A 26,517-nucleotide genomic window follows, 5' to 3' on the forward strand; every position below is an offset into this window, starting at 1 on the left:
TCTCTTAAGGGAATGTATCTTTCTTTGAATTATTTATTATTAATTAGGGACAGACTATGTAAAGTTAGATGTTGACTTCTAGAAAACTGATAAAAGAGGAAAAGATTTTTGTGTGGTAGAGATGCAAATGAGTTTTGATAGAGAAGAGAACTCTAAAAGTAAACTTTACTGTCACAGAGTATATTAACCAAAACAATATACTAGATTTGTATCCAACTTAGCAATGCAATTTTAGTATTTCTTTGTTGTACCGAGTATTTGCATGTTGGTTTCTCACTTTTCTTTTGAGCGGGGTTTGCCATCCTGCTTCTTCCCACATGAATATGTTAAATAAAACTTGTACTCTGCTTACTGTCTATACGCATGAGAATTACATCTCTGTAATTTTGAAATTTATACTTTCACAAAAGGATATAAAAATGTTCCACACAAAGGGGTTTTACTGGAGAAACAGGAACTTAGCTAAGCTTCCAGAGACAACTCCCAGAATTTTTGTATCTATTCCTATTTCATTACCGATTAGATTAACTACTTAATTTTCACACAAAATCTCAAGAAAAACAAATGTACTAACAAATAATCATCAACTCACCACCATATCAGTCCATAAGTATACTTATCCAAATGAAGAGAAACCAGAGTACTTTTCACAAAGAAAACCAATCTTTCTTCAGAAAATTATCCAAACATTCAAATCTTTAAAATTATGTGCATCATCATATTGACCACCAGTGAACCTACAGCATGCAAGTAAAGAAAACAAAAACAAACTAAAAATAAAGCTGCTTAGATAACCATATTTGAACCTGAGGTTTCAGGATATTCCTCAGTAGCTAAAGCAACAGCAAAACAAAGCAGAGCAAGCATATCATCTAAATACGCTAAGAAAAAACTGTTAATCCAAAAAGAAGCCACCAAAATTTGTTACAATAACATATCTAATCACACCACTTACCATGGAGACTTTTACCAGCCATATGTTACACAACACACACAGTAACAGCCTATTCATCTGGAACACACATTAGACAAAACATCACCTATGACTAACTAAGCCAAAATATGCACTTAAATAAAGCATCTCTAGTTTCTATGTGTCTATTTATTCATGTATGATGAGACATGTACAGAGTCTACATATAGACACTTGGACTATCAGATTGATCCCACCACTTTCATATATGGAAATAGTGCTTACAGGCTATGTACTCATATGATAATAAGTATTCTGAGGTGATACAGTCCTTACAAATCAATCTTTAGCTATTCCTTATGTTAACACTAGTTACATACTAGAATACATTTGAAGTGGATAAATTTACTCTCACATAGCTCTTTACTTCTCACTATTTTAACATGAAAAAAGATTAAATGGATCCTCTAGATTAACATTAGAGATAAATAAAATTCCATTCCACCTAGTACATAATCAAAAGTATTTGAAAATTGTTTTCCTAATTACACAATTACCTGATAAGAGAGCTATTACTTCAGCTGCCCCCAACTATCTTAGCTCTGCTCCCACAGCGGGTAGCAATGCGAATGCTTGCTGTGTGCCCTGCTCAGATATTTGTTGTCAAAATCAACGACTCAAAATGAGTACATCTGATTGATAAAACCGAATGCATGTAGATTCCCTCTGGACATATGACAACCTAGGAAATGTAAGTTTTGTTTTAACTTTCTTGAGAAGGCAGGCTTGACTTTTATCACATGCAAATTTGACCTTTTGTTTTACCTATTTAAAATATTCAGGATAATTCTAAACTCTCTAACTTGTTATTTAAGCAATGCTATAGTCTCCTCATAACATATTTTCCTGATTATTCTCTCCATCTGTTTCTCCCATCTCCTCCCTACCTCTCCTTCCCTTCTTTCTTACACATTCATACACACACACACACACACACACACACACACACATATATCTCCTCTTGCTCCAGAATACTATAATCTCTGAAACAAACCACCATCAATCCATCAATGCCCATGGTTCCTCTTAGTAATGGTCTTATTTTAGTTCAAATGATACTTTTGCATGAAATGTTCTCCAACTCTCTCAAGTAGACTCATTCACACTTGCATCAAAATTATACTGTACACAGTGTACTTATCTCCAGGAGCAGCATATGACCATACAAGAGGGAGTAAATGCAGATTTTTTGACCTGGGGAATGTGTCTTACCCGTGAATCTGCAAACCATTTGCCTGCATTCAGAGTCGACAGGAAATTCCAATAAAAAAAGCTACTGTGTTTGTCCGAGGCATTTGGCATGACTTCCAAGATATTGGTTGTTCTTCTCAGGTCATAATCATGCATGAGGAAAGGCACCTCATCCAGGCTGCATGCAAAGGGGAAAAATAAAAGAGAAAGGGTCAGTAGATTGAATTCAGTCCTCTTGGCAGACAGGGTTCTCAGAAAGTCCATCAAGGTCACAAGTCTTACTCCTACCCAATCTCAGCAAAGGTACCAGTAATTCATAGTTGATGTCAATATTTTAATGCCCTAGGGATCAACCTTTTCTGGTGTATAATGTTTATGATGAAAGAATAACTTCTCTATCCATGAACTTTTTAGAATGGAGAGAAAGATAGGTAGAGTAGTGACTTGAGAGTAAAGTGAATGAGGTGAGGATGGGGCAATGCTCTGTGGTCTTCAGCGTCATAGAAAGTAGGCACCCAGACAATCTCCCTGTTTCTCTGACCCATTTTCCAGCTAGGCACCTGCCATGAGTACTTCTTGTCCTAGACACTTCACATCAGTTCGTATCATTAGAAAAAATCCTAATTTTGTTTTCTGAAGTTTTCCTTGAAGAATCTCTGCTTTTATGAGACTCTGTCTTCTTTTCTCATTAAAATACCTAAGAAAAGGACTTTGTAATGGCTATGAGAGAGTAACAGGGTTGAAACTTAGCATCCTTCCCATAAACAATTAGAAAACTGGATGAAATAAGGAAATAACTGTTTCAGTCAATAGATAACAGTGAGCACAGCATGATGGTCTTGGAGAAAAGGTAAACAAATAAACAGCCTCTCCCATTCTACAGGCCTTCTTCTTGCAGGTGAATACTGAACTGTGGTACTAAGAAAAACCTAAAAGGGACCCAGAAATTGTGCTGAAATGAGAAAAAAACTAGATGAAGGAGAGGTCAAGACAGCTAGACTTCGTGGACTAGAGTTCTACAGGAGATTGAGCTATGCTAAAAAGAAGACTGTTACGGAAATATGTAAAGATTTTCCTTCAATATATAAATAAATATCAAAGGATACCCTTGTGGAGTAAAATTCTTTGAAGCATGCTAAGATCAACTTTGAGAAAAATTACCAGAAAATTCTAAGACAGTTTGGACAGCTTCTATTGGGTGTGTGAATGATTCAAGTTCCATCCAGTGAGAGTGCACAGATCTCAGTAGTAACTCAGGCATTCTCTAGAGACTACACTCTTCTGAAGCAGGATAATTTAAAACTAGAATGACTTTAGAACTTCCACTAAAGTACTTAAAAGCATGTCAATATATGGCAAAACCACTACAATATTGTAAAGCAATTAGCCTCCAATTAAAATAAATAAATTTATATTAAAAAAAAAAGCAAGCGTCCAAAGAAATCTTCAATCAACTTAACTGCATGCTACAAAAAGTCTAAAATTCCTTCAAGGAGAAGAAGGAAATTTACTACCCAGCATGGTAAAATCACAAAGTCCAGCATGTAAACAAAATTTATATGACAGGTAAAGAAGGAGAAAAATGTACCTATAACCAAGAGAAATTACCCAATAATGGCAAACTTGGAAAGGAAAGAGGTGGTAAAATTAATAAATAAGGATGTTAAAAGATACAAAACATAAACATAAGTGATGTATAAAACAGATGTAAAGTAAAATATGAACATAATGAAGACATAATTGCAAGAAATAAAAAATAAAGGGAAATTCCAGAGTTGAAATGAAAAAGTTTCATGGAAATGAAAATTCAATAACTGAATTTTGCTATTGAATAATAACTGAAATGAAAATTTCATCAGATGAAATTATTATCAGATTAGGTATATTATATATGTGTGATTGAAATCCTAAGAGGAGAGGAAGAACAGAAAAAAAAGTCTGAGGAAATGAAAGTTTTTAAAAAAATCTCCAAAACTTTATAAAAATTATGCACCAATATATCCAAGAATATTAATGCATACAAAGAAGGATAAATATAAAAGTACACATACACATACCCACATTAAGAATTATTATAATACAATCTGTCAGGTTTTCAATTCTTCCAAAATAACAAGACACAAAAATAGGAAAGTACAGCCCATTCAAAGCAAAAAATAAATCAACAGAAACTGTTCCTGAAAAAGAGCTGATATAAGATATGCTAAATACATTAAATATTAAAGATACTCAAAGAACTAAAGGAAGTCATAGATAAAGTTAAAAAGAGCTATATATGAATAAAATGGACATATTAATAAAGAGATAAAAAACAACCTAAAAAGAAACCAGAAAGAAATTTTGGAGCTAAAATGAAGAAGTGAATAAAAAAATTGACTAGAGGGATTTAAAGGCAAATAAAACCAGGCAGAAGAAAGAATCAGTGACCTTGAAAATAGGACAATACAGGTTATTGAGTCTGAGGAAGAGAACAAAAAAAGATTGCAGAAAAGTGAAGAGTCTAATAAGGTAACCCAGACACCAAAGCTAGACAAGCACTACAAAAAAGGAAATTACAGATCAAGATCCCTAAGGAACAGTGATGCAAAACTCCTCAACAAAATACAAGCAAATAGAATTTAGCAGTATAATAATAGGAATATAAACCATGACCAAGTGGAATTTATTCTGACATGCAAGAATAGTTCAACATATCAAAATCCATCAACATCATATACCACATTGATAGAATAAAGGGGAAAAAATGACCATCCCAATTGATGTAGAAAAAGCATATCACAAAATTCTACAACCTTTCATGATAAAAACACTAAACAGACTAGAAATAGAAGGAAACCACTCCTGGGACTTTGTTGGTGGTCCAGTGGCTGGGACTCTGTGTTCCCAATGCAGGTGGCTAGATTTTGATCCCCAGTTCAGGAGCTAGAGCCTGCATGCTGTGATTGGGAGTTCACATGCTGCAACAAAGTATCTGGGATGTGGTAACTGGGGATCCTGCATGCTGCAATGAAGATCAAAGATACTGCATGCCACAACTAAGACCTGGTTCGATTCAGTTCAGTTCAGTCGCTCAGTTGTGTCCAACTCTTTGTGACCCCATGAACCGCAGCACGCCAGGCCTCCCTGTCCATCACCAACTCCCGGAGTCCACCCAAACCCATGTCCATTGTGTCGGTGATGCCATCCAACTATCTCATCCTCTGTCGTCCCCTTCTCCTCCTGCCCTCAATCTTTCCCAGCATCAGGGTCTTTTCAAATGAGTCAGCTCTCCGCATCAGGTGGCCAAAGTATTGGAGTGTCAGCTTCAACATCACTCCCTCCAATGAACACCCAGAACTGATCTCCTTTAGGATGGACCGGTTGGATCTTCTTGCAGTCCAAGAGACTCTCAAGAGTCTTCTCCAACATCACAGTTCAAAAGCATCAATTCTTCTGCGCTCAGCTTTCTTTATAGTCCAACTCTCACATCCATACATGATTACTGGAAAAAGCATAGCCTTGACAGACCTTTGTTGGCAAAGTAATGCCTCTACTTTTTAATATGCTGTCTAGGTTGGTCATAACTTTCCTTCCATGGAGGAAGCGTCTTTTCATTTCATGGCTGCAATCACCATTCGCAGTGATTTTGGAGACCAGAAAAATAAAGTCAGTCACAGTTTCCACTGTTTCCCCATCTATCTGCCATGAAGTGATGGGACCGGATGCCATGATCTTAGTTTTCTGAATGTTGAGCTTTAAGCCAACTTTTCACTCTCCTCTTTCACTTTCATCAAGAGGCTCTTTAGTTCTTCTTCACTGTCTGCCATAAGGGTGGTGTCATTTGCATATCTGAGATTATTGATATTTCTCCTGGCAATCTTGATTCCAGCTTGTGCTTCCTGCAGCCCAGCGTTTCTCATGATGTACTCTGCATATAAGTTAAATAAGCAGGGTGACAATATACAACCTTGACATACTCCTTTTCCTATTTGGAACCAGTCTATTTTTCCATGTCCAGTTCTAACTGTTGCTTCCTGACCTGGACACAGGTTTCTCAAGAGGCAGGTCAGGTGATCTGATATTCTCATCCTTTTCCGATATAGCCAAGTAAATAAATATTTTTAAAAAGAAAAAAAAATAGAAAGAAACTACCCCAATATAAAGATATATATGAAAAATCCAGAGTGAACACTGTATTCAGTGGTAAAAGACTGAAAGCTTTTCCTCTAAGATTAGGAATAGGCAAGGATGTCTGCTTTGAGGACCCCTGTTCATAGTAGTCCTGGAAATTCTAGCCATAGCAATTAGGCAACATAGGCAATTAAAAGCATACAGACTGAAAAGGAATAAATAACATTACTTCTGTTTTTAGATGATATGATCTTATGTACAGAAAATTCTAAGATTACACATACATAAAAGAAAACCAATGAATGAATTCAGTGAAGCAGCAGGATACAAAGTCCACACATAAATGTCAGTTGCATTTCTACATGCTAAGGTTTGAACAATCAGAAAAGGAAACTAGAAAAGCAACTGCATTATTATCCATTTAGCAAAAGAATAAAGTACATAAGAATTAAACAAGGAGGTGAAAGATGTATATAGTGAATTCTAGAAAACATTACTGAAATGAAGGTTAGAAGACACATATAAATGGAGATAATCCCACATTTATAGCCTGGAAGACTTCACATTGTTATGATGTCATACTATCCAAAGCAATCTTACAGATTCAGTGCAATCTATTGGCAAAATCTCAATAATACTTCTTTTAATAAATAGAAAAATTCAACCTAAAATTCATAAGGAATCACAAGGAATCCCAAACAGCCAGAAGAAACTTAAAAAAAAGAACAAAAGTAGGGGACTCCCACTTCCTGATTTTAAAACTTACTATGAAGCAACAGTAATCAAAATAGTATGGTACTGGCATAAAGACAGACAAACTAATAAAGAGGCCGGAAACAAAGCCTCACATACCTGGTCAAATGATTTTTGACCAGAGTGCTAAGGCCATTCAACAGGGAAAAGACATCTTTTTCACAAACTGTTCTGGGAAAACTGGACATTCATATGAAAAGAATGACACTGGGCCTTTACTTAATACCATACACAAAAACTTAGATGAAAATATAGGGGGAAATCATGACACTGGATTTGGCAATGATTTTTTTTTCTATGATGACAAAGGTAGAGGCAAAAACAAACAAAAAATCAGATAAATTGGCTTCATGAAAATAAAAAATTTATATATCAAAATATACTATTGACAACCTAAAAAGACAACCCATAAACGATGAGAAAATATTTGCAAATCATATTTGTGATAAGGGATTAGTGTCCAGAATATAAAGAGAACTCCTAAATCTCAGCAACAAAAACACAAACAACCTGATTCAAAAATGGGCAGAGATCTTTGGCCCATTTTTTGATTGGGTCATTTATTTTTCTGGAATTGAGTCGCAGGAGTTGCTTGTATATTTTTGAGATTAATCCTTTGTTTCTTCATTTGCTATTATTTTCTCCCATTCCGAAGGCTGTCTTTTCACCTTGCTTATTCTTTCCTTTGTTGTGCAAAGGCTTTTAAGTTTCATTAGGTCCCATTTGTTTATTTTTGCTTTTATTTCCAATATTCTGGGAGGTGGGCCATAGAGGATCTTAATGTGATTTATGTCAGAGAGTGTTTTGCCTATGTTCTCCTCTAGGAGTTTTATAGTTTCTGGTCTTACATTTAGAACTTTAATCCATTTTGAGTTTATTTTTGTGTATGGTGTTAGAAAGTGTTCTAGTTTCATTCTTTTACAAGTGGTTGACCACTTTTCCCAGAACCACTTGTTAAAGAGGTTGTCTTTTTTCCATTGTATAGTCTTGCCTCCTTTATTGAAGATAAGGTGTCCATAGGTATGTGGACTTATCTCTGGGCTTTCTATTTTGTTCCATTGATCTATATTTCTGTCTTTGTGCCATTACCATACTGTCTTGATGACTGTGGTTTGTAGCAGAGCCTGAAGTCAGGCAGGTTGATTCCTCCAGTTCCATTCTTCTTTCTCAAGATTGCTTTGGCTATTCGAGATTTTTTGTATTTCCATACAAATTGTGAAATTATTTGTTCTAGTTCTGTGAAGAACAAAGATCTAAACAGACATTTCTCCAAAGAAGGCATACAGATGGCTAACAAACACATGAAAAGATGCTCAACATCACTCATTATCAGAGAAATGCAAATCAAAACCTCAATGAGGTACCATTACACACCAGTCAGGATGGCTGCTATCCAAAAGTCTACAAGCAATAAATGCTGGAGAGGGTGTGGAGAAAAGGGAACCTTCTTATACTGTTGGTGGGAATGCAAATTAGTACAGCCACTATGGAGAACAGTGTGGAGATTCCTTAAAAAACTGGAAATAGAGCTGCCATATGACCCAGCAATCCCACTCCTGGGCATACACACTAAGGAAACCAGAACTGAAAGAGACACTTGTACCCCAATGTTCATCGCAGCTCTGTTTATAATAGCTAGGACATGGAAGCAACCTAGATGCCCATCAGCAGACGAATGGATTAGAAAGCTGTGGTACATATACACCATGGAATATTACTCAGCCATTAAAAAGAATTCATTTGAATCAGTTCTAACGAGGTGGATGAAACTGGAGCCCATTATACAGAGTGAAGTAAGCCAGAAAGAAAAACACCAACACAGTATACTAATGCATATATATGGAATTTAGAAAGATGGCAATGATAACCCTATATGCAAGACAGAAAAAGAGACACATGTATAGAACAGACTTTTCGACACTATGGGAGAAGGCGAGGGTGGGATGATGTGAGAGAATAGCATCGAAACATGTATATTATCAAGTGTGAAACAGATCGCCAGTCCAGGTTGGATGCATGAGACAAGTGCTCGGGGCTGGTGCACTGAGATGACCCAGAGGGATGGGAAGGGGAGGCAGGCGGGAGGGGGGTTCAGGATGGGGAACACATGTAAATCCATGGCTGATTCATGTCAATGTATGGCAAAAACCACTACAATATTGTAAAGTAATTAGCCTCCAACTAATAAAAATAATTGGGGAAAAAAAAAAAGAAATTAAAAAAAATGGGAAGAGGACTTAACTAAAAAAAAAAGAAAAAAAATAAAACATTATAGCAAAAATGCATGTAATAATACATTTAATTCAAATAAAATTCAGTACATTTTAAATTAAAAAAAAAAATCTGTCTAAAGAAGACTTGACTGGCTAATAATTATATGAAAAGAAGCTCAACATTACCAATCACTGGGGAAATGCAAAGCAAAATTATAATGAGATGCCACCTCACAAAGATTAAGATGGCTCCTGTCAAAAAAGCAGAAACCAACAAGGTTTGTTTGTTATTGGTGAGAATGTGGAGAAACTGGAACCCTTGTACACTGTTGGTGGGAACTCAAGGTGGTACAGCCACTTTGGAAAAGAGTAATGGCAATTCCTCAAAAACTTAAAAATAGAATCACTATATGACCCAGCCATCTCACTTCTAGGTATACACTCAAAAGACTGAAAGCAATATCTCAATGAGGTATGTATGTACCCATGTTCACGACTACATTATTCACTATAGCTAAAATTGGAAGCAACAAGTGTCCATCAACTGATGAATGGAGAAGCCAAATGTAGTATATACATACAGTGGAATATCATTCATCCTTTTTAGGATGGAAATCCTGCAATATGCTACAACATGAATGAACTTTCAAGACTTTAAGCTAAGTGATATAAGCCAGTAACATACAAAAAGTACTGTATGATTCCACTTACATGAAGTAGTCAAAATCATAAAGGAAGAAAGCAGAATGGGATTGCCAGGGTCTGGGGCTGAGGAGGAGGAGGCATTGGCAGTATCATTTAATGGGTACAGACTTTCAGTTTTACAAGATAAAAAGAGTTTTTGAGATGAACAGTTGAAGTTTAGGCAACATTATAAATGATATATGCTTTATTTATTTATTTTTATTTAAATTAAAAAAAATTTAAAATTAATTATTTTAATTGGAGGCTAATTACTTTACAATATTGTAGTGGTTTTTGCCATACACTGACATAAATCAGCCATAGGTGTACATGTGTTCCCTATCCTGAACCCCTCTCCCACCTCCCTCTCCATCCCAACCCTCAGGGTCATCCCAGTGCACCAGCCCTGAGCACCCTGTCCCATGGCATAGAACCTGGACTGGCAATCTATTTCACATATGATAATATACATGTTTCAATGTTATTCTCTCAAATCATCCCACCCTCGCCTTCTCCCACAGAGTCCAAAAGACTGTTCTTTACATCTGTGTCTCTTTTATTGTCTCGCATATAGGGTCATCGTTACCATCTTTCTAAATTCCAAACGAAGCAACTGACAAAGAATTAATCTCAAAAATATACAAGCAGCTTCTGCAGCTCAATTCCAGATAAATAATATATGTTACAACTAAACCATACATTTAAAAATGGTTAAGATGGTATATTTTATGTTTTTTATTTTTGCCACAATTTAAAATTGAAATAAAAAATGCCACCACAATATATTCACTTGGGTAACCAACACAGATGACATTTGTTTTCTAGGTGAATAAATATGTCTCAAAGTGGAAAGATGAAGATTTAAAGTACATAATTTAAAACTTCATATCTGTTATTAGTACTGTGCTTAAGAAATCGTTGGGCACCTAGTATTTCAGGTAAATTTATATCTTGGCCTAGATATCTTTGTAACTCCAATTTAAAATGTGAAATAGATAAACTGATCCTGAATATGATTATAAATTAAAATCTCACTATATTTATAAAATGATTTGAAGGATATAAAAACATTTAAGACTATATAGTAATTCATTTAAATTGTTAGACTTATATGAATTACTTAAGTATTTTGAAAAGACTGAAATCAGACTACTGGAGTACCTAAAAAAGAAAATATTTTAAATTCATAACTGCAGTTTAAAACATCTAAAGTGTTTAATTAACTAAAAAGAGCATTAACTATTTTTCAAAAGCTCTAACAAATGATATTTAAAATGTTAGACTTATAGAGAAAACATGAGCAGAACACTTTTTCATATAAATCACAGAAAAATCCTCTATGACCCACCTCCTAGAGTAACGGAAAGAAAAATAAACAAGTGGGACCTAATTAAACTTAAAAGCTCTTGTTCAGTAAAAGAAACCATAAACAAGGTGAAAAGACAACCCTCAGAATGGGGGAAAAAAATAGCAAGTGAAACTGACAAAGGATTAATCTCCAAAATATACAAGCAGCTCATGCAGCTCCATACCAGAAAAACAAACAACCCAATCAAAAAGTGGGCAGAAGACATTTCTCCAAAGAAGACATACAGATGGCTAATAAACGCATGAAAAGATATTCAATTTCATTCATTATTAGAGAAATGCAAAACAAAGCTACAATGAGGTTCACCTCACACTGGTCAGAATGGCCATCATCAAAAAATCTACAAACAATAAATGCTAGAGAGGATGTGGAGAAAAGGGAACCCTCTTGCACTGTTGGTGGGAATATAAACTGATACAGGCACTATGGAGAACAGTATGGAGATTCCTTAAAAAACTAGGAATAAAAGAGCCAGCAATCCCACTACTGGACATTTACCCTGAGAAAACCATAACTGAAAAAAACCCACACATATCCCACGTAATTGATAGGACAGTGTTGACTCATCACAGTCCTCATTAAATAGTAGATACTTCTCTCTCTCTTCCCACCTCTCTCTTAAACACACACACACCATAATAGCTGTTATCACTGGCCATTCCCCAACACTTACTATTTTAGACCTCTGAGGATTTTTTTCGTTTGTACATTTTAAAATTACCACCCATGTCACTTTCAAATCTAGATCTGTCAGCTCTAACCCCTCAACTTTGTGAGCATATTACACCTCTTGTTTCTTTTTCTTTCACTACTTATAATCTGTTATCTTCTCATTCTAGCTAAAATATAGGAAATGAAAAACAAAAGAGTTCAATTATTGTCCCTTTTAAGTTTTTGCCCCTAGAAGCATTTCCTAAAATTCACTGGCCATGTACACATACACACATGTACAAACACTCAATAGCTAGGACAAGGAAGCAACCTAGATAAATTGACAGATGAATGGATAAAGAAGTTGTGGTATATATCCACAATGCAATATTACTCTACCATAAAAAAGAATGCATTTGAGTCTGTTCTAATGAGGTGGGTGAATCTAGAACCTGTTATACAGAGTGAAGTAAGTCAGAAGAACAAATAACATATATTAATGCATATATATGGAATCTAGAAAAATGGTACTGATGAACCTATTTGCAGGCAGCAATAGAGATGCCGACCTAGAGAACAGACTTGTGGACACAGTGAGGGAATGAGAAGGTAGGGCAAATTAAGAGAGTAGCACTGAAAAATATACATTACAATATGTAAAATAGATAGCCAGTGGGAATCTGCTATATGATGCAGGGAGCTCAAATCCAGTGCTCTGTGACAACCTAGAGAGGTGGGATGGGGTGGGAGAAGGGAGGGTGGTTCAAGAGGGAGAGGACATATATATATACCTATGGCTGATTCATGTTGATGTATGGCAGGAACCAACACAACACTGTAAAGAAATTATCTTACCATTAAAAATAAAGTAAAAAAAGTAAAAATAAAGTAAAAAAAAGTAAGGCAAGTAAATGTTTAACTTTATAAGAAATTGCCAAATTATATTTCAGAGTGGCTACAATATTTTAAATTCCTCCACAATATATGTGAAATTCATTCGGCTGTCTGCATCCTTGCCAGTATTTTCTGGCCAATATTTTTTCCAACCATTATAATTATGATGGCTTTAATTTGCTTTTCTCTAATGATGTGGACCTATCAAGTGGCTTCCCAGATGGCTCAGAAGGTAAAGTGTCTGCCTGCAATGCGGGAGACCTGGGTTCCATCCCTGGGTCAGGAAGATCCCCTGGAGAAGGAAATGGCAAACCAATCCAGTAATCTTGCCTGGAAAATTCCACGGATGGAGGAGCCTGGTAGGCTACAATCCACTGGGTTGCAAAGACTTGGACATGACTGAGCGACTTCACTTGCTTTCTTTATGGACCTAACAGAAGCAGAAGATACTAAGAAGAGGTGGCAAGAATACACAGAAGAACTACACAAAAAAGATCTTCATGACCCAGATAACCATGATCCTGTGATCACTCACCTGGAGCCAGACATCCTGGAATGTGAAGTCAAGTGGGCCTTAGGAAGCATCACAATGAACAAAGCTAGTGGAGGTGATGGAATTCCAGTTAAGCTATTTCAAATCCTAAAAGATGATGCTGTGAAAGTGCTGCACTCAATATGCCAGCAAATTTGGAAGATGCAGCAGTGGCCACAGGACTGGAAAAGATCAGTTTTCATTCCAATTCCAAAGAAAGGCAAAGCCAAAGAATTTTCAAACTATTGCACAATTGCACTCATCTCACACACTAGTGAAGTAATGCTCAAAATTCTCCAAGCAAGGCTTGGAGAATGTGTATGTGAACTATGAACTTCCAGATGTTCATACTGGATTTAGAAAAGGCAGAGGAACAGGAGATCAAATTGCCAACAACCGTTGGATCATCACAAAAGCAAGAGAGTTCCAGAAAAACATCTGATTCATTGACTATGCCAAAGACTTTGACTGTGTGGATCACAACAAAATGGGAAAATTCTTGAAGAGATGAGAAAACCAGACCACCTTACTTGCCTCCTTAAAAACCTGTATGCAGGTCAAGAAGCAACAGTTAAAACTGAACATGGTAACAGACTAGTTACAAATTGGGAAAGGAGTATGCCAAGGCTGTATACTGTCACCCTGTTTATTTAACTTATATGCAGAGTACATGTGCGAAATGCTGGGCTGGATGAAGCTCAAGCTGGAATCAAGGTTGCCAGGAGAAATATCCATAACAGATATGCAGATGACACTACCCTTATGGCAGAAAGTGAAGAGGAGCTAAAGAGCCTCTTGATGAAACTGAAAGAGGAGACTGAAAAAGCTGGCTTAAAACTCAACATTCAAAAAACTAAGATCAAGGCATCCAGTCCCATCACTTCATGGCAACTAGATGGGGAAACAATGGAAACAGTGAGAGACTATTTTTTTGGGTGTTTGAGAAGACTCTTGAGAGTCCGTTGGACTACAAGGAGATCCAACCAGTTAATCCTAAAGGATATCAGTCCTGAATATTCATTGGAAGGACTGATGCTGAAGCTGAAACTCCAATATTTGGCCACCTGATATGAAGGACTGACTCACTGGAAAAGACCCTGATGCTGGGAAATATTGAAGGTGAGAGGAGAAAGGGATAGCAGAGGACGAGATGGTTGGATGGCCTCACCAACTTGATGGACATGAATTTGAACAAGCTCTGGGAGTTGGTGATGGACAGGAAAGCCTGGAATACTGCAGTCCATGGGGTCACAAAGATTCAGACATGACTTAGCGACTGAACTGAGTAGCTAATAATGTTAACCATATTTTCACGTGCTTGACTGCCATCTGTATATTTTCTTGGGTGAAGCGTCTGTTTATGTCTTTTGCCCACTTTCTAATGGGATTGTTTCTTTGCTGTTCAGTTGAAAGAGTTCTTGTATTCTGGATATAAGTCCTTTGTTGTATATGTGTCAGCAAATATTTTCTCCCAGTCTGTACTTTGTTTCTTCATCCTCGTCTCAGGGTTTTTTAAAGGACACGTTTATTTTTATAAAGCTTAATTTTACAGTTTTTCTTTATGGTTCATGCTTCCAGTGTCATATCTTCACCTAACCTAAGTTCACAAAGTTATATTTTTTCTCACCCTATGGTTTCTTCTCAAAGTTTTGGAGTTTTACATTTAGATCTATTATTCATTTTGAGCTAATTTCTGTGTAAGGTGTGAGTTAAAGGAGGAGGTTCTCTACTACTCTCCCTCCCCATAATGGAAGTTCATGTGTTCCAATTCCATTTATTAGAAAGACTGTCTTTACTTCATATATCTTTAACCTTTGTGAAAAATAAACATATGGGTTTATGTACTGGAATCTATTTCTGGATTCCCTATCCTGCTCAATTAATTTGCATGTCTGATTCCCCTCCATTACTACACCATTCAGATTAATGTAGCTAGACAGTATGTCTTGAAATCACATAGTGTGATTCCTCTAACTTTATTCTTTGTCAGTATTGGGGCAGGTATCCTAGTTCCTCTGTCTTTCCACATAAATTTTAGAATCGGATTGTCTGTTGTTTTTTTTAAACTGATGGCATTCTTTTCTGTTTAAAAGTTTCTATTTTGAGATACATGTAGATTTACTTGGGTTTGTAAGAAATAATACTGTGAGATTTCCCCAACAGTAACATCTTGTATATAGTACAATATCACAAGGAAACTGACATTGATAAAATCACTGACCTTATTCAGATTTCATTACTTTTACATGTACTTATATGTGTATGTGCTCATTTTACTACATAGATTCAAGTGACAACCACCAGAGTCAATATAAAAAGCCCTAAAGATATGAGAGCAATCTTTTATTATTTATAGCCACAGACACCATGTTCTTTCCCCTTGTTCATCCCAGGCAACCACTGATGTATTTTCAATCATTTAATTTTATGATTTTGAAAGTTATATAAAAAAGCAAGCATACAGTATGCGACCTTTAGAGACTGGCTTTTTTCATGCAGCACAATCCCCATGAGACTCATCCAAATTGCTGCATGTATCAATAGGTCATTCTTTTTTATTGTTGAGCAGTATTCCACGGGGGCTTCCCTGGTAGCTCAGCTGGTAAAGAATCTGCCTACAAGACTGGACACCCTGATTCAATTCCTGGGTCAGGAAGATCCCACTCCAGTATTCTTGGGCTTCTTTGGTGGCTCGGTTGGTAAAGAATCCACCTGCAATGTGGGAGACCTGGGTTTGATCCCTGAGTTGGGAAGATCCCTAGGAGAAGGGAATGGCTACCCACTTCAATATTCTGGCCTGGAGAATCCCAGGGACTGCATACTATTCCATGGTATGGATACACTACATTTGACCATTTACCTCTTGAACTTCTTGAAGGAAAATGGGGTTGTACAGATGTTGCCCACTATAAATAAAACTTCTATGAACATTAATGTAAAGGTCTTTGTATTAACATCAAATTTTTCCTCCCTCTGGAATAAATTAGTAGTAGTGTAATTTCTGGGTTGTATGGTAAGTATGTATTAGGCATTTTAAAAAAGTGCTAAACTTATCAGAGCAGCTATACCATTCTACATTTCTTCCAGTAATGTGTGAGTGATCCAGTTTATCTACCATCATTAGAAGATATCACTATTTGTTAAACTTAGCCATTCTGATCAGTAAGTAGTGATTTTAGTTTTAGTTTTCATCTTCTTAATATCTACTAAAGTTGAATATCTTTTCATGTGCCTGTTAGCTATCTAGGTATCCTCTTAGGAAAAGTGACTGACCATTAATTTTGTCTATTTTCTAACTGGATTGTTCAGAATACTTTTTGTGCTGTTGAGCTGGACAGTTCCCTATATATCCTAGACGTACGTCTTCTGTGAGATGTGCACTTTACAAACACTGCCTTCTCATCTGATACTTTTCTTTTTATTCACCTCACAAGCTCTTTCACAGAATAGACGTGTTTTACTTTGGGAACCCATTTATGAGTTTTTCATTTCATGGACAGTGCTTTTGGTATAAAGTCTAAGAATACTCTGCCCAGTCCTAAATCCCAAAGATCTTCCCCTCTTTGGTTTTCTAAATATTTTATAATTCTACATTTTGCATTTAAATCCTAATCAATTTTGAGTTTTTGTGCTTTTTTCTCCCCTAAACCATGAGGTTTATGTTGAGGGTCACTTTTATTGTATCTGATGTCCAATTTCTCTAGTACTATTTATTTTTCTTCCATTGTTTAGTTTTTTTTCACTTATACTCATTATGGTAAAATATATAAAACATAAAAGTTGCCATATTAAAACCATTTTTCATGTTCAATTCAGTGGTACTACATGCATGCACAGTGTTATAGGAAAGTCACCACCATCTGTTTCCAAAACTTTCTATTAGCACAAACAGAAACTCTGTAACCATGAAGTAACTCACCATTCCTCCCTTTCTCTAATACTGGTAGTTTTAATTTACTTTCTGTCTCTAGGAATTTGCCTATTCTGGATATTTCATACACACAGAATTATACTTTATCTTTTTATTTCTAGCTACTTTCACCTTAGCATGTTGTTTTCAAGGTTCATCTGTATTATAACATCCCTGTTGTTGCAGACCTTATTAATTTTTATGGCTGAATAATATTCCATTACACACACACACACACACACACATGTTTTATTTATTCATTCACTTGCTGATGGAACCTTGGGTTGTTTCCAACTTTTTGCTATTATGAATAATGCTGCCATAAGCATTGGCATCTAAGTATCTATCTGAGTATCTGTTTCTACTTTTTCATTGTATATAAAAATATACACTCACATCTAGGAGTATAACTGCTAGGTCATATAGTAATTCCACATTAAGATTTTTAAGGAATTTGAAGTTGTTTTCCATAGTGACTATGTCACTTTGCACTTCCACCAGTAATGTACATGGTTTACAACTTCTCCACTTCCATACTAGCATTTGTTATTTTCTATGTTTTTAATTACAGTCATACTAGTGTGAAGTGATTTCTCATAATGGCTTTGGTTTGTACTTTTCTAGTGCTACTCTCGTTGAGTATCTTTCCATGTGCCTTTTGGTCACCTGTGTAACTTTTCTAGAGAAATACATTCAGGTCCTTTGCCCAAATTTTTTTACTTTTTTGCTGTAGGCATCAGTATTTATATTCTTTGTTTAATCCAAATGCTTTCAAAATGGAAACTCAAAAGAATACTTTCCACTTGAAACAATTAAACTAGATACTGTTCTCAGGGGCCCCGATGTTGACAATTTGATCTCTGGTTCCTCTGCCTCTCTGAAACCCAGCTTGTACATCTGGAAGTTCCTGATTCATGGACTGCTGAAACCTTGCTAGCATGTGAAATGAGCGCAACTGGGTGGTAGTTTGAACATTCTTTGGCATTGCTCTTAATGCTTAACACATTACAGCAATGAAGATGGTAATCCATTTTCTTCTATACCTGCTGAAGCCAAGATGGTAAAGCCAATTTTGTGGCAATAGTGTCATAGGATAAAATAGAATATTACCATCCAAAACATTTAAAATTAAAAAAAAAATACAAATTCTTATCAGATGCATGATTTGCAAATATTTTCTCTAATTGTGTAATCTGTCTTTTGTTTTTATTGTCTTTATGCCTTTTGATGAGCAAAAGGTTTTAATTTGGAGGAAGTCCAGTTCAGCTATGTTTTCCTTTTGTTGCTCATGCTTTTAGTGTCATAAAGACTCACCGCCAAATCCAGAGTCATGATTTACCCTTGTGTTTCCTTCTAAGAATTCTAAGCTTTTTTTTTTTTCTTCATTTATTTTTATTAGTTGGAGGCTAATTACTTTACAATATTGTACTGATTTTTGTCATACATTGACATGAATCAGCCATGGATTTACATGTATTCCCCATCCCGATCCCCCCTCCCACTTCCCTCTCCACCCGATTCCTCTGGGTCTTCCCAGTGCACCAGGCCGGAGCACTTGTCTCTTACATGTTTCAATGCTGTTCTCTCGAAACATCCCACCCTCGCCTTCTCCCACAGAGTCCAAAATTCTGTTCTGTACATCTGTGTCTCTTTTTCTGTTTTGCACATAGGGTTATCGTTACCATCTTTCTAAATTCCATATATATGCGTTAGTATGCTGTCTTGGTCTTTATCTTTCTGCCTTACTTCACTCTGTATAATGGGGGAATTCTAAGCTTTTACCTCTCATATTTATGTCACTGATCCATTTTGAGTTAATTTTTATATATTTGGTGTGAGGCAGTGGTCAGTGAATTGCCTTGCATTTTTGTTAAAATCAGATGGCATCAAGAAAATGAGAGAACGTACAAGGGAAGGAAATTTTTGCAAATCACATGTGAAATACAAGAGATGTTCTCTTTAAATCATGAATTATCTAGAAGTAGATTCATTTAGTTTCCAAGTGTTTGGAGATTTTCTTGTTAACTTTGTGATTCATTTCTAGTGTGATTCTTTTGTGGTCAGAGTACTCATTCTGTATGTTTTCAGTACTTTTAAATTTTTTGAGGTTTTTTTTTTTTTTTTTTTTTTGGCCGAGGATATGGTCTATATTATGTTTTGTGGATACTGGAAAACAATATATCTTCTGCTGTTCTTGCGTTGAGTGTTCTATCAGTGTTACTTAGATCCTGCAGGCTGATGGCATAGTCCAGCATCATCTTGTTGTTCTGTATATTGAATAGTTTTCTGTTTAGTCTTACATCAATTACTAAGAGAAGGGTTTCATCATTCTCAACTATAGTTATAGGTTTGTCTATTTCTCCTTTTAGTTTTGTCAGTTTTTGCTTCATGTATATTGTAGCTCTATTCTTGGGTTCACACAGGGTCAGAATTGTTATGTCTTCTTGATGAATTTACTTTAATCATTCTGTAATGTTGTTTGCTTCTTGTGATTTTCTCTGCTCTGAAGTTTACTTTGTCTAATATTAATATAACTACTCCATCCTTTATTTGTACATTCTTCCATCCTTTTAGTTTAACCTATTTGTTGTTGTTCAGTTGCTAAGTTGTGTCTGACTCTTTGCAACCCCATGGACTGCAGCATGTCAGGTTTCCCTGTCCTTCACTATCTCCTGGAGTTTGCTCAAACTCAAGTCCATGGAGTTGCGGATGTCATCCAGCCATCTTGTCCTCTGTCATCCCCTTCTCCTCATGTCCTCAATCTTTCCCAGCACCAGGGTCTTTTCCAACGAGTCAGCTCTTTGCATCAGGTGGTCAGGTGGTATCGGGGCTTCAGCTTCAGCATCAGACCTTCCAATGAACATTCAGGACTGGCTTCCTTTAGGATTGACTGGTTTGATCTCCCTGCTATCCAAGGGACTCTCAAGGGTCTTCTCCAGCACCATAGTTCAAAAGCATCAGTTCTTTGGCACTCAGCCTTCTTTATGGTCCAACTCTCACAATCGTACATGACTACTGGAAAAACCATAGCTTTGACCATATAGACCTTTGTTGGCAAAGTTATGTCTCTGCTTTCTAATATGCTGTCTAGGTTGGTCATAACTTTCCTTCCAAGGAGTAAGCATCTTTTAATTTCATGGCTGCATTACCATCTGCAGTGATTCTGGAGCCCCCCCTCCCCAGAAGTTTTAGAAGTTGTTAACTTCTAAAATAAAGTCTCTTGCTATTTCCACTGTTTCCCCATTTTACTACTCAGTAATTCTTGATATTACATTTTCTTGTTCTAGTTACTGCTGTGGTATTCCTGTTCTGGCTAGACTATGGCTGATAGGCAATTTTTATTAGTGATGAAGTCTAGATTATGGCCACCAATGTGGAGGTATGTGGAGGAGGTGGTAATGGGAAATGAAGACATCGAGACACAGAGAAACTGAAGGGCTGGAAGGGTCATCTACACTGAAGTTGAAGTCACAAGTAAGATAAGAGAGAAAGACAATGTGCCAGGAGCTCATTGGCTCAGCATCATGACCACATTAGGCCATGACCTCTAGGCACTTGCACAACGAGCCCAGAAGCTCTGAAAGAACATCCAGTTTCAATTCTGCTTAAAATATCCTGCAAGAAACAGCTGAGTAACACCACTGTTAGGTAATGTCAAGAACCCTAGTCTGGGATCAGGAAATCTAGTTCTAATCCTGGCTTTATCATGTACATTCTAGCCTTATATCCCCAGCAATACATTTCTTTTCTTTGAATTCAGGTTCAAACCACAGTTCTCCATTGTGAAATAAGATGTTCATTTCTTTCCTGTTTGGCTCACTGAAGGCTGGGAAGGGTGTGTGTGTGTGTGTGTGTGTGTGTGTGTGTGTGTTAGTAGCTCAGTTGTGTCTGACTCTTTGTGACCCCATGGACTGTAGCCCACCAGGCTCCTCTGTCCATGAAATTCTCCAGGAAGGAATACTTGAGAGGCTTGCCATTCCCTTCTCCAGGGGATATTGCTGACCCAGGGATCAAACCCGGGTTTCCCACACTGCAGGCAGATTTTTTACTGTCTTGAGCCACCAGGGAAGCGGGAAGGGAGTAGTAAACGCCATATTCACTAATACAGCCATCCAACAGTTCATCTGTATTTCCGGCTGCCCAAGCACATACATTCTACAAAAAAGCATGTCTTTTTCTCCTCGTCCCTGCTGTGATCCAAGTCTTCCTATGATACAAGTCTTCATTTTCCCTTGGACAACACTAAAGCCTACTGCCCATCTCCCTCACAATTCTCTCTCACAAATTATCAGATGAGTCTTTCTAAAACAATAAACTGTTCTTTCTTTAAAACCTAGCATGGGTGCTCATTACACATTTAGGGATCTCCGTGATCCAGTCTCAGTAAGTTTTGCAACTATACCTCTCCCTCACATAGCCCTCTCATGTCCCTGAAGTGAATTACACTTGGCATTCATATAGACTAGCACACTGATCCACAAATTTGTTATTTCTCATTGGGATGCCTTTGGCTAAGCTATTGCCTCTGCCAAGATTCCCCATCTCTGCTTGGGAAAATACTATTTTTCCTTCAAGGCTCAACACAAACATAGTTCTGAGCACAAAGATAATTTTTCACAGAGTAGGAGGGGGACTCATCCTCCTCCACTGAGGTTCCACTGCATTTGCCTTACTCTTTTCTGGAAGGCCCTCACCACACACGGTCCTGTACTGTGTTTATTTGTAAACATGCCCTATCTCCTTCACTGGTTGGGAACAGCTCTTAGGCAGGACTATATTTCACTCATCTGCCTCTCCCCAGCACTCAGAAGAAGGATATAATAGGAATGTGGCAGGTACCCAGGGAATGTTAATTAAATAGATTGCTAAGGGAGGGCATGTGAATGAGTTATAAGCATGTTTGTAGGGGATACAAATTTGAGCTATGTGTGGAGACTATAAAGAGTGATCTATGAGCCTGTGATTGAGAATGTAGGGGTTGCAGATATGTGGTTTGTAAAGGAGAAGTGGTTCATGTATGTGTGTCATGTGCAGATGTCCCATGTGAACATGGGAGAAACCCCCAGGGGCTTGCTCTCTCTACAGCCTGGGCCAGGCTGGAGTCGTCCATGGCATTGGTCTTTTCTCCTCCCACCCTGGCCCCTCCCTTCTTTCCTACCTTATTTGCACATCACTCTCCAGTCCATCGGCCCCGTGTTCAACAGCTTTCTCAAAGGACATTATGGTATTCTCAGGTCCCAGCTGTGTAAGAAAAGGACATCAGGCCTTTAATCTCACAGTCTTTTCTGCCAACATCCCTTGTAGGGTAGGGAGGGGACCCAGTAATGAAAAGACTTTAGGAAGCAGAGTTTGGTTCCCTTGGCTCTTTCTTCAAAGAATCTGCCTACATTCTACTCTACCGAACCTCATTTGGGGACTTGGCTCATCTGAGGCAATGTCACTGGGCACAATAAAGAGAAAAAAGACTGAGAATTAGGTGACCTGGGTTCAAGTCCAACCTCTACATTTAACTCCTTATTCCTGTCATCTCAAGCCAAACTCTTTACTTCTCCAGGGGCTCCTGGATCTGATGAGACATTGTCTCATCCACACCCAAGCACATCTGTACTCACCCACATCCATCATGCTCGGACCTACCATGGCTGCACCTCTATGACCAAAGAAAGTCGGCTTGGGTGCTAATTTATCCTTTTCCTGAACACAGGGAGAATAAGTCCCAAATGGCACCACATAGAGACATAAAAGGATAAGAAGGAAGGGCAATCCAACAATCACTTGTAGAACTGAAAAAGTTGGAAGGAGAAAGTGACAAAAAAGAAAAGATGAATGGAGAACCATCCCAAGCAAATAACTATCCCCAAAACAACAGTCAGTAAATACCTAGTGCGTGGGTTCATTGAATCTGTGGACTCACTGATTTACTCTCAATTTCTGTCATATCCCCATATTCTTTCAGTGATTTGAAAGTAAAGAACTATTCAAATAAAAAGTGTTATTAAGTCAAAATTATTGCAAATGCAGATTTACAAGGGAATGAGTTTTATAGGAGGTAGAAGGAGAGGGAATGTTAAGGAATAGCTTCTCAGGAGGAGGAGTAGTTTGGTTGGTTCTGAGAAAGTCCTCAAGCCCTTAAGGATCAGCCTAAAATGCCCCTGTGCTGAAGGCAGTGAGGGATAGTAAAAGGGATACTAGTTGAAAGAAATCCAAGTTCAAAGTGAGACTACTATTTTCTAATTTTGTGACTTAGACATGTTATTTAACCTCTTCGGATCTTCACTTTTCTCATTCTGAAAAATGGAACTATTTTGCTACTAACATCTATCTCATGTAATTAATATGACAGTGTTGACTCATCACAAGTTCTCAATAAATAGCAGACACTTCTCTCTCTCTCCTCATTCATCTCTTAAATACACACACAGACACGGACACACACACACACAGCCTGACCATAATACCTGTTATCACTGGCCATTCCCCAACACTTACTATTGTAGACCTTGGAGGATTTTACCCATTTGTACATTTTAAAATTACCACCTATGTTGCTTTCAAATCTAGATCTGCCAGCTCTAACCTCTCAACTTTGTGAGCATATTACACCACTTGTTTCTTCTTTCACCACTTGTATTCTGGTATCTTCTCATTCTAGCTAAAATTCAGGAAATGAAAAACAAGAGAGTCATTACTGTCCCCTTTAAGTTCTTGCCCCCAGAAACATTTCCTAAAACCCACTGGTCACATACTCATACACACGTGTACACTCAATGACAACACTACCAATCGAGTTTTTCTCTTTCTTGCATCCTTACACAAGTCAGGAAGCAGGCACTCCTTGTTTAACCAGCAGTAAAAAAAAAAAAAAAGACATAGAAGAAGGTCCTCCTGGTTTCTCAGTAAGGGTGCTGAGAGAGAACTCCATTCTCAAAATAGTTTAATATACAGCTCTTGACTCTTGTTTCCATGGTATTTCATTGGGGACTGTTTTGAAGTACTAAGATGTGTCCAGGGGATATCTGCACTTGGTTCTTGAGTTGAAAATAGTAATATTTGAATATAAACTAAAAGAACTTTGACTTGTACCATCACTGGTCAAATGAAATTAAAATTCCCTCTACCCTGCCCACAACTACTTCAATCTATTCCCAGACAGTCAATGTGTAACAACAGAGAGAAAATTCTTATTTTTCTAGAAGGAGAATCCCTGTTTGGAAGAGGGTCTGTTTGATCAGAGAAATGCTATGACAGGCCATGTAGGGTTGTGATTTTGACCAGAAGAAGCATGACTGAATAACAAGCTAAATGAATTTCAAAAAGCTACAGTGCTGGCTATCTACCAACCTTGTTTGGCTGAGTGAAGTACACTAGCTAAAGTCAGAGCTGGAAGAATCAGGGAAGGTTCCACCCTTAGGACATACCTTCTCCTTCCAAATGGATCAAGTAGAAGGCCACAGGCCAGGAAAGCAAAACCATTGCAGATATGCTGCTCAGGTGTATGTAGGGAGCAAAGACCTGAGAGAAAGCCAAAAGTCAGGCTGAACACATCTGGACAGACAGGGCTACAACTAAGGATGGTGCTTACCTTCAGGGACAGCCCAATGGTGAGCCATCTCTCTCTACAAAAAGTTAATAGAATCCACATCAATAACGAGCATAACATAATCACTATCAGAACCATGATCTAGGGAAATAAAAAGAATACATTGACTTCTTTGGGGCTTCCCTGATAGCTCAGTTGTTAAATAATCTGCATGCAATGAAGGAGACCCTGGTTCGATTCCTGGGTTGGGTAGATCTGCTGGAGAAGGGACAGGCTACCCACCTTTCTTGGGCTTTCCTTGTGGCTCAGCTGGTAAAGAATCTGCCCATAATGCAGGACACCCCAGTTCAATCCCTGGGTTTGGAAGATCCTCTGGAGAAGGGAAAAGGCTACCCATTCCTGTATTCTGGCCTGGAGAACTCCATTGACTGTATAGTCCATGGGATCACAATGAGTTGGACACAACTGAGCAACTTTCACTTTGACTTCTAGACACTAAGCTTGGATCAGAACTGTCCTTGGGAAATGTGCATGAGTGTGTGATAAGTCACTTCAGTTGTGTCCAACTCTTTGCAACCCTATGGATTGTAGCCTGCCAGTCTCCTCTGTCCACGGGATTCTCCAACCAAGAATATTGGAGTGGATTGCCACGCATGTACTCACAGTTTCAGGGACCTCATTTCCTCATCTTTTTAAATCTAGCCATTCTTTAATAGTCCATGGGTCTAATAATCGACCTTCTTTGCTGTGAAGTCTTTTTTGTGCACCATGGCTGGAAAAAAAAACAAACCTACACAGCAATGTGGTCTGATTCCTTTACTGTTTTATTATCTCCATGTCAGCTTGGCCCTCAACATTGCTTAGCATGCCTCATTCAGTTTCAACAGTAGCCATTACAAATATTCGCTTTTTAAAAATATGACTCAATACAATCTCAGGGAAACAGTATTTTGTTCAATGTATGCTTTCCCCAAATAGACTATAAGCTTCATGAAATCAGGGATAATGTTCATGATTATATATTTATTGTCTTTAGAATGTCTGACACATAATAAACTTTCTGTAAATATTTGGTGAACAGATGAAAAAAACCTGCTGTCCAGAAAACTATATTTAGTCATAGGAAATGAACATTGAGACCAAGAATACATAACTTTAACTGCTTCCCTTCAAATAGATAGTTTTCTGTATGTATGTAGCCCTCTAGACAGTGCTTGGTTTCCACTCCTCCATAATTCTTTATCTATGAAAGTAACTGAATCTGTAATTAAACCTCTTAAAAGAAACTCCTGGCTTTGCTGCCCTCAGGGTTAATTTTTCAAACATTTAAGGAAGAAATATTTCAACTTTAAAAAAACTCTTCCAAAGAATAAAGAGGGAATTTTCTCTAACTTGTTTTTTGAAGCCAACAAAAACACTGATATCCACACTCAACAAGGACATTACAGGAAACAAAAATGACAGTCCAAACTCTTCTATACATAGATCTATATTAAATCTTAAATAACTTATTAGCAAATCAAATGCATCACAATACAAACTTTAATAGACAAATGAGACTCACTTGAATCTCATGTAATTCTGTGATTTTATTCAACACCAAGCTTTTCTAATGATTTAAGGCAATTATAAGGTACAGATAAAATGGTTTCCCTTGGAAATCTGTCAAAAGTAGCTATTCATAAAAAGGTCTTTCC

At 37.3% G+C, this 26,517-nt stretch overlaps 1 protein-coding gene across 1 annotated transcript in view; it reads right to left on the minus strand.

The window, feature by feature from the left end:
- GDPD4 (glycerophosphodiester phosphodiesterase domain containing 4) overlaps nucleotides 1-26,517 on the minus strand; it is a 156,458-nt gene that overhangs the window by 60,675 nt on the left and 69,266 nt on the right. The window contains exons 6-11 of the mRNA XM_061149099.1: nucleotides 24,863-24,961; nucleotides 24,699-24,792; nucleotides 23,858-23,932; nucleotides 22,918-23,063; nucleotides 22,439-22,521; nucleotides 2,186-2,342 (exon numbers count right to left, since the gene is read on the minus strand). Coding sequence (XP_061005082.1) covers nucleotides 2,186-2,342; nucleotides 22,439-22,521; nucleotides 22,918-23,063; nucleotides 23,858-23,932; nucleotides 24,699-24,792; nucleotides 24,863-24,961 — 654 coding nt within the window. The remainder of the gene's footprint in view (nucleotides 1-2,185; nucleotides 2,343-22,438; nucleotides 22,522-22,917; nucleotides 23,064-23,857; nucleotides 23,933-24,698; nucleotides 24,793-24,862; nucleotides 24,962-26,517) is intronic.

Source organism: Dama dama, chromosome 1, assembly GCF_033118175.1.
Source record: "Dama dama isolate Ldn47 chromosome 1, ASM3311817v1, whole genome shotgun sequence".
Classification (NCBI taxonomy): domain Eukaryota; kingdom Metazoa; phylum Chordata; class Mammalia; order Artiodactyla; family Cervidae; genus Dama; species Dama dama.